The sequence below is a fragment of the Adiantum capillus-veneris genome, chromosome 1 (genome assembly GCF_014529385.1).
Source record: "Adiantum capillus-veneris isolate H3 chromosome 1, ASM1452938v2, whole genome shotgun sequence".
NCBI lineage: Eukaryota > Viridiplantae > Streptophyta > Polypodiopsida > Polypodiales > Pteridaceae > Adiantum > Adiantum capillus-veneris.
In genome coordinates this window covers 101989392-102004827 of record NC_140931.1, presented here as the reverse complement: position 1 = coordinate 102004827, position 15436 = coordinate 101989392, and the positions used below count along the sequence as shown (strand labels likewise).

At 44.1% G+C, this 15436-nt stretch overlaps 1 protein-coding gene across 1 annotated transcript in view; it reads right to left on the bottom strand.

Moving 5' to 3' along the window:
• Positions 1-1391: 1391 nt before the first annotated feature.
• Positions 1392-15436, bottom strand: part of LOC147465280 (pentatricopeptide repeat-containing protein At2g03380, mitochondrial-like) — a 59109-nt gene continuing 45064 nt past the window's right edge. Inside the window, exon 2 of the mRNA XM_086519242.1 lies at positions 1392-5101. Within this exon, the coding sequence (XP_086375368.1) occupies positions 3173-5101 (1929 nt within the window). The 3' untranslated portion in view covers positions 1392-3172. The remainder of the gene's footprint in view (positions 5102-15436) is intronic.

The window sequence follows — 15436 nt, the reverse complement described above, 5'->3', positions numbered from 1 at the left end:
GAGGCTTCCAAGAAACGACCTCCCGAAAACGCGATGTCAAACTATTGTATAAATGCAAGGGCTTGATGGATATCCTTGAAGCCTGAAACATGTCAAACATGACTGCTTACTCCTGAAAACGCGATGTCAAACTATTGTATAAATGCAAGGGCTTGATGGATATCCTTGAAGCCTGAAACATGTCAAACATGACTGCTTGCCCTCCATCCTTGAACTCTTTACTCTTCTTGGCCTTCTTCTCAAGACGAATCATTCTGAGCCGAAACTACTAGGGGTTTCCATTTCTTCCCGTAGATAGTTCCATAGGTGTTGGAATCAGTGTCCGAATTGTTGAAGGATGAAGTGCCCTCCTTTGAACTAGAATGCTTGCAATACTTTCTAGACTTCTTCTGAGATCTTCTTTCCTTGTTTTTCTTACTTTTCTTGATTTTTGACATCTTTCTTTGCTTCTTTTCCTCCTTGCTAGAGTTGGAGGAAGAAGAACTCTCTAAGCTATCTGAAGACAAAGACAAGAACTAGGATCATTCTCGAAGCGAACACCCTTCTAGGATTTTCTGGCTTCCTCAAAAGTAGATTTCCGACCTAGGTAGCCGGGAAATCTTTTGAATGGCTCTTCTTTCTAAATTTCTTTGTAGTCTTCATCACTTTGTTGACCTTTTGCTCAAGAGCATCGTCAAACTCTTCTTGTAAGTACAGTTTCTACTTTTCTGTACTCGGATTTGATTTCTTCTTCATAGCCAACTTGAGAGGTGATTGGGTGGCATCTTGCCATCGTGAATGGACCTCGTCAAGCGGGTGGTTCTTCCGATACTTTGCGTATTTCAAGTCCTTGAAGCACTTGATCATCCTTTTGGCACAGGTGTCAACCTGTAGTTGATAACGGTATTCCATCCTGTCGAGATCTCCTTATGGAAACGGGCCATGCTCTTTCCATGATTCCTTGGAAGGAGGTTGACTCCCATTGGAATCTTTGTTGGTTTTTGTTGCTCCCTCATTGGGATTGGGGTTGACTTCATCTACTTGAAGTGGTGTAGTCAATGGAACAATTTCCTCTTTACCGAATTCGCTACGAGAATCCATGTGTGTTGCAGAAAAAAGAATCGCATCCTTCGTAGAAGAAGAATCGTCTCGGCTCTCATACCACTGTAATAGGCTTGGACACTCCATGCGAGAGATCTACAGCAACACACTTGAGAAAATTGCAAACAACAGAACTAAACTTGGAAAGAGAGAGAGAGAGAGAGAGAGAGAGAGAGAGAGAGAGAGAGAGATGAAATGAAATGTTATATTAAACGTCCTTAAAAGGTAAAAATGACCTATGAGACCAAACTGATACAATCCTGGCGGGCGGGAGAGAGAGAGAGAGAGAGAGAGAGAGAGAGAGAGAGAGAGAACACAAAGCGGCAGAGCACTAGCCCTAAAGACTGGTGCCCTTTTCAGTATTTCTTTCTTAGTGATGCTTCACAAGGTACATGTCCAAGGGTCCTCTCTTTGTGGTTGTTCCCAAGCTAATCTGCCAAAGAGATAGGCTCTGACACACTTATAAAGACACTGGGCCTAAAAGCAAACACATGAAAAGCTGTGCCCTCTCCAAAAGCTCCCAGCGCCAAAAACTAACGCCAAGGGCTGCTTTTGCAATTTATGGGATTTCCGTACAGCTGCCACGACAACAAGGTTTCTGTGCTTTGCGGGCTCTGTCCGTACAGCAACCACGTCAGCACTTTTATGTCCTTGCTTTATTTTTGAGTTAGGCCCCTCGGCTATGCTTTATAAGTTGGACAACTTTCTTGGGGGGTTAGGGTTAGGTTCGTTAAAACCCTAACCGTCTGTGCCACGTCACAAACTGGTGACTGATCCAATTGGGCAATCATGTTTTTGACAAGGACAAGCACCATGATCACCTTGAATAACACTTCTGGTCAATGAAACCTTCACGAAGTCCCCCCCAATCAATTGACACACCGACAGTGAACATAACAGCTGCCCGTGTACAGTAGAGGATGAATAAGGTCTCACCAGCAAGCCTGCTTCCTTGTCAAAATTGCAAACAAAGAGAGAAACACCTCTGCATGCGTACAAAGAAAAGCATTCAACCATCAACAAGTCAAGTTACTCTGTACTAGTTTCGAGAGTCTTCCTCTTCATTTCTGTGCACACAACAGATCAGGACAAACTGCCTATTTTTCACAGGAGCTTACAATCCTCTGCCAAGGAGTAACCTTGATATCTTTAAGATATCAATATGAAGGGTCATTCAAGATATTGATGCAAGCTAGTATTGATGGTATCGCACAAATCAGTTCAATTCCATCTCGCAAACAGCTGTTTCATGCCAGAGCTAACATCAAATGACTCTCTCTGGCAGCTGTCTGTCTGCATCAGCTGTGGAAAGCTAGTATTGATGGTATCGCACAATTCAGTTCAATTCCATCTTGCAAACAGCTGTTTCATGCCTGAGCTAACATCAAATGACTCTCTCTGGTAGCTGTCTGTTTGCCTCTGGCAGCTGGCAGCTGTCTGTTTGCCTTTGATGTGGAAAGAGATCTGCATCTTGCCCTTCAATGAGCCAAACAGACAGCTGCCAGAGAGAGTCATTTGATAACTCTCCAATTCTTGATGCCAAAGCAAGTTCTGAGCAGGCCAATGCAATCATCAGACTCCAACTTTTGAGACTGAGGAAGGTGATCTCTCTTTCTTCGCATGCATTTGCACAGTAAGATTGTTGCAACCAAATAGCAACCCACACGCATTTAATATCATCCATTCCTTTCAGTTTACTGTTCACTATATTTTTAATAACTTCACTGCAACATTGCGCAATCCTTTCTCGACACACAAGGAGCTGCACTCCCTTCCACTTCCATGGACATCATAACTTGCTGACCACTTCATATTTCTTCAAGTTCGTAGCTATGAGCACCCCAAGAATAAATCTTGTGGAGCCACATCTTGCTTTGCAGATCTCTTTCCACATCAAAGGCAAATTTGATCATAAACCTGTGACATGCAGTACCAGTAAATGAGAAGGATCTGAGGGTTGTGAATTTGCAAGGTGGTGAATTTGCCTTTCAGGAAAGACTACTCCCTCTACTTTTTTACACACAAACCGTGGCTTAAAGACAAGATCAATCAGCAGTATCATCCATATCATTCCTCTATCCTCTACACAAGATCAATCAGCAGTATCATCCATATCATTCCACCACCTTAACGGGGGTTCCTTCCATGCTTGACTTGTCATTCCCATAAAATCACCTACTTCTTCATCCACCTGCCTGCCAGCTCCCCCATACATATTGCTTATGCAAACATAAGTTGAAGCATCTGATACATCTGCATGATTAAGGACCCAAGCTCCGAGCTCCATGTTCCAGCAACTTTGACGAGTACATAATAACGTATGCCAAATAATAGGACTTGCATAAAAAGGCATTTCCTCCATCATTGCTAAAGCCTGATCCCATTGGCCGGCACGACCATAGAGATCAACCAGGCATGTGAGGTGTTCTAAGGTAGGATACATATTGAAGACCTTGTTTATCATCTCGAAATATAACTCACCCTGCTCTAGTAAGCCCCTGTGACAGCATGAATTTATCAATATTGTAAACGTGATGAGGTTTGGCTTAATCCCTTCCCTCGTCATTTTGTCAAAGGAGTAAAAAACGACGTCATCCTTTCCAACTTGTGCATAACCTTCCAGAAGTGCAGTCCATACAATCACATCCCTTCTCAGCATCTTGTCAAATACACCTTGAGCTTCTATAAGCATGCCACAATTGGCATACATATCCACTAATGCAGTACAAATAGCTCTATTAGTTTCGAGCAATCCCCATCTTACAATCTCATCATGTATTACCTGGCTTTGTCTCACAGCTCCAATCATGCTGCAAGCTTTCAAAACGCAAGAAAAGGTAACTATGTCTGGTGGGAATCCCTCATCGCGCATCTCTTTAAAGCACGATAACGCTTCCTCCCCGAAACTGTACAAAGTATACCCTGTAATGAGCGAAGTCCAGGAGATCACATCCACAACTTGACGTTCATCAAACAATCCTTGTGCTTTTTCAAGAAGACCACACTTAGCGTACAAATCTAGCAAAGCATTAGCAACCACACGATCCTTCTCCAGTAAACCCTCTTGAATAATCTTTGCATGGATTTCCTGGCCTCTATCCAAAGCTTCTATACTGCCACACGCTTTCAAGATGCTGGAATAGGTTATAGCATTTGGAAAGGAGCCCTCACTTTGCATCCTATCATAGCAGTCTAGTGCCTCCTTGGCACAACCACCTTGGGCATATCCTGTTATGAGTGCAGTCCAAGCAACAACATCCCGAGCTGAGGAATTATCAAACAGTTCTTGAGCTTCTGCCAGCATACCACAATTGGCATACATATCCAGCAATGCAGTACCGAGAGCCATCCCCTCTTTAAGCAGCCCAAATTTCACAATATCAGCATGTAATTCCTGACCTCTTTGTATATTACCCACACTGCCACAGGCATTTATGAGACAAGTAAAGGTGATTGAATTTGGCGAAAACCCCTCAAGTTTCATTTGCTCTAAACAGATGAAAGTCTCCTCACCAAGTCCTTCCTGTGCATATCCCGTAATTAGAGCATTCCACGAGACCACGTTCCGGACTGGAAGCTCATCAAACACTTTGTGTGCCTTCTCAAGAGCACCACATCTGGCATACATATTTACCAAGGTGTTTCCAACAAAAATGTTTGTCTTCAACAACCCCTTTTCAGTAATCTGTGCATGCACTTGACTGCCTCTATGCAAATCCTTTCTCTTTGCACAAACCTGAAGTGTAGCTACAAGAGAAAGAGCATCAAACACATCAATTTGACTCTGTTCCTGTTTGTCAAGGAGATAAGTTCCATCATCCTCAGTCTTCTCCTCCTCTCCGATATACACCTTCACAGAGCCAGAAAAATCGCTCTTCTTCTCTACTTCAAATTCTGCTTCTGAAGACAACAGCCCTTGTTTCCTTAGCTCTTCTTGTGCCCAGCATGGATTGCGTGAACAATGAAGCCACAATGACTCTTGGGCAGTTTTGTGCTTGAAATCAGGTGATCCTGGATTGGACTGTTACAACACACACCTCATCAACATGCCCCAAACATGATGAGGCAGGTGCACAAGCACATGTGCACAAACCCACACACATATTTAATCATTCAATCGGTGACAGCCTCGGTTTTACAGCATACAACTGCAACTACTCCCCCCCCCCCCCCCCCCCCCCCCTCTCTCTCTCTCTCTCTCTCTCTCTCTCTCTCTCTCTCTCTCTCTCTCTCTCTCTCTCTCTCTCTCTCGTCGGCTAGATCTTTAAGGTCTCTTGGGATAGTTTCCTACGACGTTAAAACTCTCTTCTTCTTCTTCTTCTTCTTCTTCTTCTCTCTCTCCCCATAGTAGATATCTTTGTTTTGTAATGTTGTTAGGTTATTTTGTTACTCTGACTTTGTATCAGATCCACCACTTTGTAACTTTCGGGTCTCATAGGTCATTATGGCCTTTTGAAGACGTTAATATAACATTTCATTTTCATTTCATTTCTCTCTCTCTCTCTCAAAGGGGGGGGGGGGGGAGATCGACAAACTAGAGGAGTTGGAGGACATGCACTCCCCGACCAACCTTGAAGAAGGAGAAACTCAGCCATCCATGGCAGAAGAGCTGAATATCATTAAGGCGCAAGTGCTCACCACCCAAGCGGAGGAGGAGGAGAAGGCACGAGAGACCTCTTCATGGGTAGAGGTGCTCACCTACACCAAGAAGCAAGTAGAGAAAGCGGACCAATCAATCCAAGTGACCAAAAAAGGGAAACATGAAACGCCCACTCCCACCTCTATCATCAACATGACAATTGAGGAAGAGCAAAGAAGAAAAGCGTGCACTCTGCATGTGTAACAAACTTACCCCAAGTCAAGATTCTATTGTGACACAGCAGAGATTCACTTCAAAACAATTTACAATTCACAATTAGGTTGACACTGCCTGGCGTAGTTCCGTGCCAAGAGGTATTGGCCCCAAAGACTGGCACCCCTTTCTGTATTTCTTTTTGTATTAATCTGTGTTCAAAGCACAAAGAGAGCGGGAAGGTGCTCACTCTCAGACTCTGTTTCCAGATGCTCTGAGAAGTGAGGCCTTGCCCACTTATTTATAGATACAAGGGATGCCCAAAAGCAGAGCCCCAAAAGCACTTAAACTCAAAAGCTTATAATCTTAAAAGCAACTACCCCAAAAGCTACTAAAATCAGCCAGCGCAGTTTACGGAAATCCGTACAACTGCCACGTGTCATGTCAGCACTTTTTCCGCCGCAAATCCAGGAATTCCGTACGGATGGCCACGTCAACCTGTGAACGCATTGTGCGGGGGTCCGTACTGCTGCCACGTGGCATTTCTGCGGCATTGTGTATGTGTCTGGAAGCCTACCACATCACCAGTTTGTGACATACCCCCCCCTTGAAAGAATTGTAATCGCCCTCGATTACGCTTGCAAAACAGACTGAGGCCATAAACTGTCTTAGCAGACACTAACTGTTAGTACCGACGCGCTAGGAACAACACATCTAGCACATGTACCAATCGTCAGTCACATCACCGGACATCACATGACAAATCACATTCTGTCACGTGCACATCTAACCCTATGTGTACGTGGACAACTTCATGACTAGGGTTCAGTTCAATTAGCTTAGCTTAGGAAGTGTTCTGGCACTTTTGTGAGTCTGTTCGCAGACCGTGCATGTCCAGGCACTTAAAGTAGATGCATTTCCTCTGGTTGCACACAACATGATCATCAGATTACCATTAGAACCCATCAGGAGTATTTTTACAGTGCACAAACCTATTTTCCCTATTTTAGCCATTTTTCACTTATTATTAATAAGTGACCTTGTTGGGAAACTGGGTAGGGCAATTTGACCACGCAAGTATATAAGAAAAGCTAGCGCTAGTGTTTTCTGGCAGAAGAGGCAGCAAGGACAAGTGTTCAACAGTGCACCTTCTCAGCAAGACTCCCCGGCAGGCAACCTAGCGTTTTCAGCCACCAAAGACCAGTGTTTTTCTTCAAGTGCAGATCAGCCCCAACGTTTTGCAACTTGCAAATCAGCCTGGCGACAGTAGAATCCATAGCGTTTTTGCAGCAGATCAGCCCTAGTGTTTTTGGAGTTGCAGATCAACCCTAGCGTTTGCAGTTCCTTGACCACAGATCCCAGATTTGCATGAGCGTTTTCAGTTTTCAGCAGTTAGCCTCCGTACCGCAGCCCCCAAACTTCGCAAATCTCACCTTCCCGCAACAGATCCTCGCCGCACGGTCAGATCAGTCCGCTTTTCGCAGATTTCAGCATCTATGTTTTCAGCGCATCGTCGTCGTCGTCACCGACATAGAGTCAGAATTCAGCAGATACAAGATTTGCAGATTTCAGCCCTTAGCGTTTTCAGATTTCAGCCGTCTCGCCGTCGTCCTCATCGTCGGCAAGTCCATTGCATTGTAGAGATTTGTGCAATCAATAGTAGACCACTCTCGCCAGAGAGAGTGGGGCCCTTGGAGGAGGGTTTGACAACATTCTGGTGTCGTATTCTTCTCTCTATCTCTCGGTCTCATGCACAGTGTTTACCCACTTTGTTGTGATCATTTGCACTCTCTCATTAAAGGAACGGAAGGCTCTCCCTTCCGTAAGTAAAAGGAACCCTTGAGCACAGTTCGGAGCACTCATCTTGAGCAAAGTTCAACATTCACTTCCGCTGCACCTTACACATTCAAATTCATTCCAAATCTCAGACCATGACTGATCGGCAACGTATTTAGCAATCGCATCTAGATCCAGTCGGGACCTCATAGATGCCCGATTAACTAATCCATATTGCAATCATGTCTATAGAGATTTATGAGACGGAAATGCTGCATTCATTTCGTCTTTCAGTTCCTGCACTCAAACAAGTCAAGTACAAATCAATCAGTATCATTTTCGGGAATTCCAGTTCATAAAGTCATACAGCAGAATACTGTCAGCCCAACAGTATCCCTGAAACCCAAAGGGACATCGGTGACTCTATATCAAAGATTGGAGTAATTTGTTGACAAAGGAGCGGAGTGACTCCCCTCTTGTGCATGCCCACTGCACTAGATTCACCCATGCTGAAATCGGGGTTATATCGGAGTAGACTATGCTAAACCGAATGCTTCAAGGTAAAGTTCCACAATCTGAGGAGTATCTGGTGGGTCCTCCTCCTCCATCCACTTCGCATCCAATGCAGGATAGTTCTTGACTTTAACCAAGAACCGCCTAATCACTTTACCTTTAATCTTTCTATCTTTATGTGCCAGAATCTGTTCTGGAACGAGTATCTCCTCACTTTCCTCCACTTCGGATTGCTCATCTGGCTCCCCATCATCGGGCACATCGCCTTTAAAAGGCTTCAAGAGACTCACATGAAAAGCATTGTGAATTCTCCAAGTATCGGGCAGCTTCAATCTAAAGAAGACATCATTTATCCTTTCTTTTATTTGGAAAGGTCCATAATATCTCATGCTAAGCTTTGAAAAAAGCTGCTCCTTTCCCTTTTTCTTTCTCAGGCGTGCCTTCTCAAAACGTAAGAGCACCCAATCGTCTTCCTTTAATTTCAAATCGCGACGGTGTCAATCTGCTGCCTTCTTGTGTCTATCCTGAGATTTTGTTAAAGCCTCCTGGACCTTGGCAAAAGCAGTGTCCAAGTCCCTCGTGTATTGGTTGGCTTCAAAAAATTTATCTTTCGTGCTTAGGAAGGATGGAACCTTCGTAGCACCTTCAATAATCTCAAATGGCGCCTTCCCCGTCGAAGAGTGGATCGTGTTATTGTTGGCAAATTCCACCAAGGGCAAAAACTTTTCCCATTGAGTCTTTTGATAAAAAATGTAAGACTTTAATAAATCCAGTATGACTGAATTTGCAATCTCAGAATGCCCATCTGTCTACGGGTGGAAAGATGACGAGAACTGCAACCATGTGCCAATGTTCTCCCAAATAGCCTTCCAAAACAAACTCATGAATCGGGGATCTCTGTCAGAGACTACTGTCTCAGGCATGCCATGTAATTTGAATATCTGGTCAATGAACAGTCTCGCTAAATGATCCAACTTGACTATTTTCTTCACTGCAATGAAATGAGCTTGCTTGCTAACTCTGTCAATAACAGTTCAGATATCATCGTGTCTTTGGGAGATCAAAAATGAAATCCATTGCAATACTTTCCCAGCGGCGGGTGGGAATGGGTAAAGGCTGTAACAATCCCTGTGCTTTATACCTATCAAACTTGACCTTCTAGCATACCAAGCGACTACGTACAAAATCGTCCACGTCCTTCTTGAGTCTCGGCCAAAAGAAGTAACGCTCCACACCTTTCAAGGTGGTGTCAATGCCGCGGTGACCCGTAAATGGTGGACAATGGCATTCAGTTAGAGCCTTTTCCCTCAACGGCTGTGTAACGCACGACATCGTTTTCTTCATCAAGTAGCCATGCCGAATGGAATATCCCGCTACTACCTCCCCATTCTGTATTTGACCGAATACATCTGAAAAATATGGATCTGTGGCGTACTGATTGACCATGTCCTCGAAGCTTCTATGATGAATCGCGGAAATAGCCAAGACTAACGGCTTCCGGGTCAAAGCATCTGCCACCAAGTTCTTCTGTCCCTGTACATGGACAATCTTGAAGTGAAACTGTGACAAGATGTTAGCCCCCACCGCATCTGCTTTTCCGAAAGCTGCTTCTGTGACAAGAAGTAGCGTAAACTTTGATGATCAGTGAAGACCGTCAAATCGGCTCCGAGTAGGTAATGTCGCCACCGAGTAAGAGCATTGATAACCGCCAAAAGCTCTTTCTCATAAATTTGTGCTGTCAATTCCGGCCTTGAAAACAATCGGCTCTCATAGGCAATGACATGGCCTTCTTGCATTAAGACCGCACCCAGACTACGACCACACGCATCACAATATACTTCGAATGACTTTTACAAATCCGGCAAAGTCAAAACTCGTCCCGCCAATTTCTCTTTCAAAGTCCGAAAGGCAGTCACCTCTGTAGGTCCCCACGAGAAAGGGACTCCTTTTTGTGTCAAGATATGCAAAGGGGAAGCAACCTCTGCAAACTTTCTAATAAACCGCCGTAGTAACCTTGGACACCCCAAGTCAAGATTCTACCGCGACACAACAAAGATTCACTTCAAAACAGTTCACAATTCACAATTAGGTCGACACGGCCCGGCGTAATTTTGTGCCAAGAGGTATTGGCCCCAAAGACTCGCGCCCCTTTCGGTATTTCTTTTTGTATTAAACTGTGTTAAAAGTACAAAGAGAGCGGGAAGGCGCTCACTCTTAGACTCTACGTCCAGATGCTCTGAGAAGTGAGGCCTTGCTATTTATTTAAAGATAAAAGGGATGCCCCAAAAGCACTTAAACTCAAAAGCTAATAATCTTAAAAGCAACTGTCCCAAAAGCTACTAAAATCAGCCATCGTAGTTTAGGGAAATTCGTACAATTGCCACATGTCATGTCAGCGCTTTTTCCGCCACAAATCTCGGAATTCCGTACGGATGGCCACGTCAGCCTGTCAACGCATTATGCGGGGGTCCGTATTGCTGCCATGTGGCATTTCTGCCGCACTGTGTATGTGTCTGGAAGTCTGCCACTTCACCAGTTTGTGACAGCATGTACGAGCCATGGGTGTCAAGGACACCAACAATGTGGACGAGGAAGTGAAAAGCCTCTATGCTCGTATGGGAATCATGGAGGCAAAACACACCTGAGTATGGAGAGTAAGCAAGAAAGGAGGAGGTGATGCGGGAACCTCTAAGGAACGTGCTCTAATCATTCGTTTCGCTACCATGGAAGAGAGGAAGGACTTCCTCAAAAAGAAGAAGCAAACAGGGATTTTCTTGGGAGATGATCTTACGTTGAATCAACTAGCACACATGAAAGAACGTGCCAAGATCTTGGCTGCCAGAGAGAAGAGAAAACTCGCCTTCTATAGAGGAGGCAAAGTGATAGCACTTGACAAACACACCGCATGACGATGCGCGACCTATGGGACCAACCTAAAGCTTGTGGTATGGAATTGCAACGGCCCGTTTTCCGATTGGATGTCGGAGTCTCAAGGATTCCTTCAGAGGGAGGGACATCATTTTCTATTCAGAGACGCATTAGAGCCCAGAGAGCACACTCTTAAGGGTGACTAATAGATACTGCAGTTCAGGTAGCTTCACTTGCTTCCCTCATAGACATGGTGCTAGCACTGTGGATTATGTTTTGGCTCCCATATCACTTATGGTCACAGAACGGAAGCGTGCACTTAATAATTTACTATTCCATGTAGGGATTCAGCACGATATAATAAATTGAGAAAATAATGCAGAAAAATTAACACAACACTAAAGACCAGAATATGGATTGGTAAACCCCCCCCCCCCCCCCCCTTGAAGGAGATTTGTATTACTTTCTGAACTATTACAAGCACAAGAACCCGAAACAGTATTCACTGTTCATGTCAAAGACACTTTTTTGATGCATAAAAATGCATAGATTCATAAGCCTATCAGCTAAAATTCATCATACCTGTAGCCAAGGACGGCTATGTTTCGTACTGGAATCTTCTCGGCAGAAGAAGGTCCTATTGATATCTAGTCGCGTAGGGGATGCCCACACAAGTTCTCCTTGGCTGAAATCTGCTTCTGGAATGTGTCAGAGCGCTGAAATTTTCGTGGCCAGCCAGTACTGCGCTTGTCTGATTGCATCTATTCCCCTCACGACGTACACAAGCTCTATGGGCTGTCCTACACCTTCGCAGCGCGCTTCGTAGCTTCTGCACGCCCTTCACGGATGCCAGAGCAAGAATTCGTAGAGGAGAGAGAGTGGGCTGAACTGAGAGCAGAGAGAAGAGGCTCTATGTGTGAGTGAAAACTGTTGTAGAGCCATGCCAAACTGGTAGCGCTAAGCCTTTTATGTTGTAGCGCATGCTTTTTGCTTGCCAAATGGCGCCATAGAGAGAGAGAGAGAGAGAGAGAGAGAGAGAGAGAGAGAGAGAGAGAGAGAGAGAGAGAGAGAGAATGTTAAAACATTGGATTGTGTTCATACTGACCCATCCACTTATTTTTTTAAGTTTTAAACTAAAAATGAGCGTTACCACGGTTTTCTGGCTAATCTCGCGCATTTACAACTCGGCCAATTTCATGTCTCTCCCGACTTAGTCTACTGGCTCCGGCCAGAAAGTATTTCCACTTTGTCCGGCTGACCACTTTCTTGGGCGACCACCACAAAACTATTAAATTATCGCTCTTGTAAGCGAACTGAAGACGTCATCTTATTCATGTGCTTGTTCTGAACTATTCTACGGCTACTGTTCTACTTATCATACTATCCGGACACGGATAAATTTTTAGCTGGTACATTGCATCGGAAAATATACCCGTTCATAATTGGTACCAATAAATTCATAAATTCATTCTGTGTGCACAAAAATCATTTTCATTTATCTGTAGCCATAGCTAAAAATATTACATCCCTTTGGCTTCTAAACAGTTGTTCTCGACTATAGTGCTTCATGATACTGATAAAGGATGTCTGAGAAATCTTGCAATTCTGATACCGTCATCCACTAGGCATCTAGAGGGGAGTAATTCTTAAACTTTACTCAATACTTACGGTGACTTCTTCCAAGCTTTAGTTGGCGTTCATGATGGTGAATGATCTGCAATGGAAGAAGTATTTCTTCCGTTTCATCTACCTCAGGGGATCTTTTGTAACAGGTTCTGCAGGAGGTTCGCCAATGAAAGGTCGTAGAAGGCTCATGTGAAAATCATTATGGATTTTCCCAATCTCTTGAAGATCCAATCTAAATAAGCGTCATTTATTTTTTCTATAATCTTAAACAGACCATAATATCTGCTGGAAAGTTTGACAACTTTCCCTTTCTCGTTGGCATGTTTCTTAAGTCGCGCTTTATCAAACTTGAGAAGAACAAATTGTCCTTCAATTAGCTTGAGATCACGACGATGTTTATCTGATGCTTTCTTATGTTTTTCTTGAGATCTAAGGATAGCACGTTTCACTTGCGTGTAAGCGGTATCCAGGTCTTGAACAAATCCATCAACTGCAAATATCTTATCCTTGGTGAGAAGTATTGGGGGAAGATGTGGTTTGCCATAAATAATCTCAAAAGAAGCTTTTCCAGTGGAGGAATGTACAATGTTATTATAGGCAAATTCTGCAAGAGGTAGATACTTCTCCCATTCTCGCTGGTTATCTGAAACATAGCACTTTAAAATCTCTAGGACTAAAGTTTTTGTCTTTAAAACACGCACTCGCTTGTCACGTGCACATCTAACCCTATGTGCATGTGGACAAGCTACTTTATGACAAGGGTTCAGTCAGTCTAGCTTAGGAAGTGTTCTGGCACTTTTGTGAGTCTGTTCGCAAACCGTGCGTGTCCAGACACTTAGGGTAGATGCATATCCTCTCGTTGCACACAACACGATCATCAGCATTACCAACAGATCCCATCAAGAGCATTTTACAGTGAAGAAAACCTAGTTTCCCTATTTTAGCCATTTTTCACTTATTATTTTTAAGTGACTTTTGTTGGGAAACTGTGTAGGGCAATTTAACCAAGCCTGTATATAAGAAACCTAGCGCTAGTGTATTCTGGCAGAAGAAGAAAGGAGAGCACAAGCAACTAATTGCAACAGGCTCTCTAGCAACCTTCTCAAGCAAGAACCCCCTGCAAGCCTGGCATTTTTCAGCAGATAAACCCAGCGTTTTCAGCATCCATTCCAGCGTTGCAGATCAGCCTTTGGACTAGCGTTTCCACATGCGTTTGCAGCACTCAGTCAAGACAGCGTTTGCAGCAGACAAATCAGTGTTTTTATAGCAGTCAAAGTAGCGTTTTCAGCATCTACTGGCGTTTTCAGCTTGCTGCCCACAGATAGAACGAGCCAAGAATAGCAGTGTTTTTGACACAGCTACATCAGCGTTTTCAGCAAGGTCAAACCATCGTTTTTCAGCCATATAGGACAGCGTTGTCGTCGCCTCGCCGTCGCCATCGTCACCGACCTAGAACCTCACTGCATCATAGCATCAAGAACATTGCATCAACACCTCTGTACCAGATTTGTGCAATCAATAGTAGACCACTCTCGCCATAGAGAGTGGGGCCTTCGGAGGAGGGTTTGACAACATTATGGTGTCATATTCTCTTCTCTCTCTATCTCTCAGTCTTAGCACCTTCATTCACAGTGTTTAAATCCACTTTGTTTGCGACCACTTGCACTCTCTCACTAAAGAATGGAAGGCTCTCCCTTCCGTAAGTAAAAGGAACCTTGAGCACAGTTCGGAGCACTCATCTTGAGCAAAGTTCAACTTTCACATCCGCTGCACCTTACAAGAGTGGATACCATCAGGTAAGGGGTATTCAAAGGCGACATCTTCAAGACCGCTTTTTGCACAGAGCGAGGGCAAGGGGAATATGTAGTCATGCCTTTTGGATTAACAGGTGCCGTGGGTACATTCAATCGTCTCATGGTAGGCCGTTTTGGCGATATGGTTGGTGTATGTGCGTTCATCTTTCTTGATGATATTCTCATTTTTTCTGCATCGTGGGAACAACATGAAAAGGATGTAGAAAGGGTATTAACCTATTTAGATAAGTGTCAACTGTACATTGCAGCTAAGAAATCTGAGCTTTTTCTCACTGAAGTTACTTATCTGGGTTATATCATTTTTGCAGAAGGCGTCAAGCTAGACCCCGCGAAGGTGGAACAGGTACGTAATTGGGATTTGCCCAAAACTGCATATGATGTGCGTTTTTTTCTTGGTTTGTGTCAAGCATATAGTTCGCGCTAGAGAATTTTGCACGCACTGCCGCACCCATGACTGATGTTTTGACAGGTATAAAGACTCGTCGACAGCACGTGGATTTACCAAAGGCAGCCATTGAGGCTTTCGCAGCTCTCAAGGTTGCGGTGACAAAAGCGCCGTGTCTTATCCTTGCCTCTTGGGATGACCCCTTTAAGATATGGATAGATGCGATCAATGTCGCCATAGGCGCTGTGCTTCAGCAGCATGATCGTCCAATAGCTTTCCTTAGTCGAAAGCTCAATAGTGCAGAAAAGAACTAATCAGTTTATGATAAAGATGATAAAGAACTTTTTTCTGGTATTCACTCTCTTAAGCATTGAAGCACTTTCTTTATGGTAGAGAGTTTCCAGTTCGCACAGATTGCCAAGCCCTCAAGTGGCTCCAGTCTATGCCTAGTGCACATTGGAGTGATCGTCAAGCGGTCACACAAATTTTTGAGCAATTTGGAGGTTTGATTGAGTATGTGCCTGGAAAAGCTAACCCTGTTGCAGATGCATTAAGTCGCAAAGGACAGATTTTGGCTCTTGA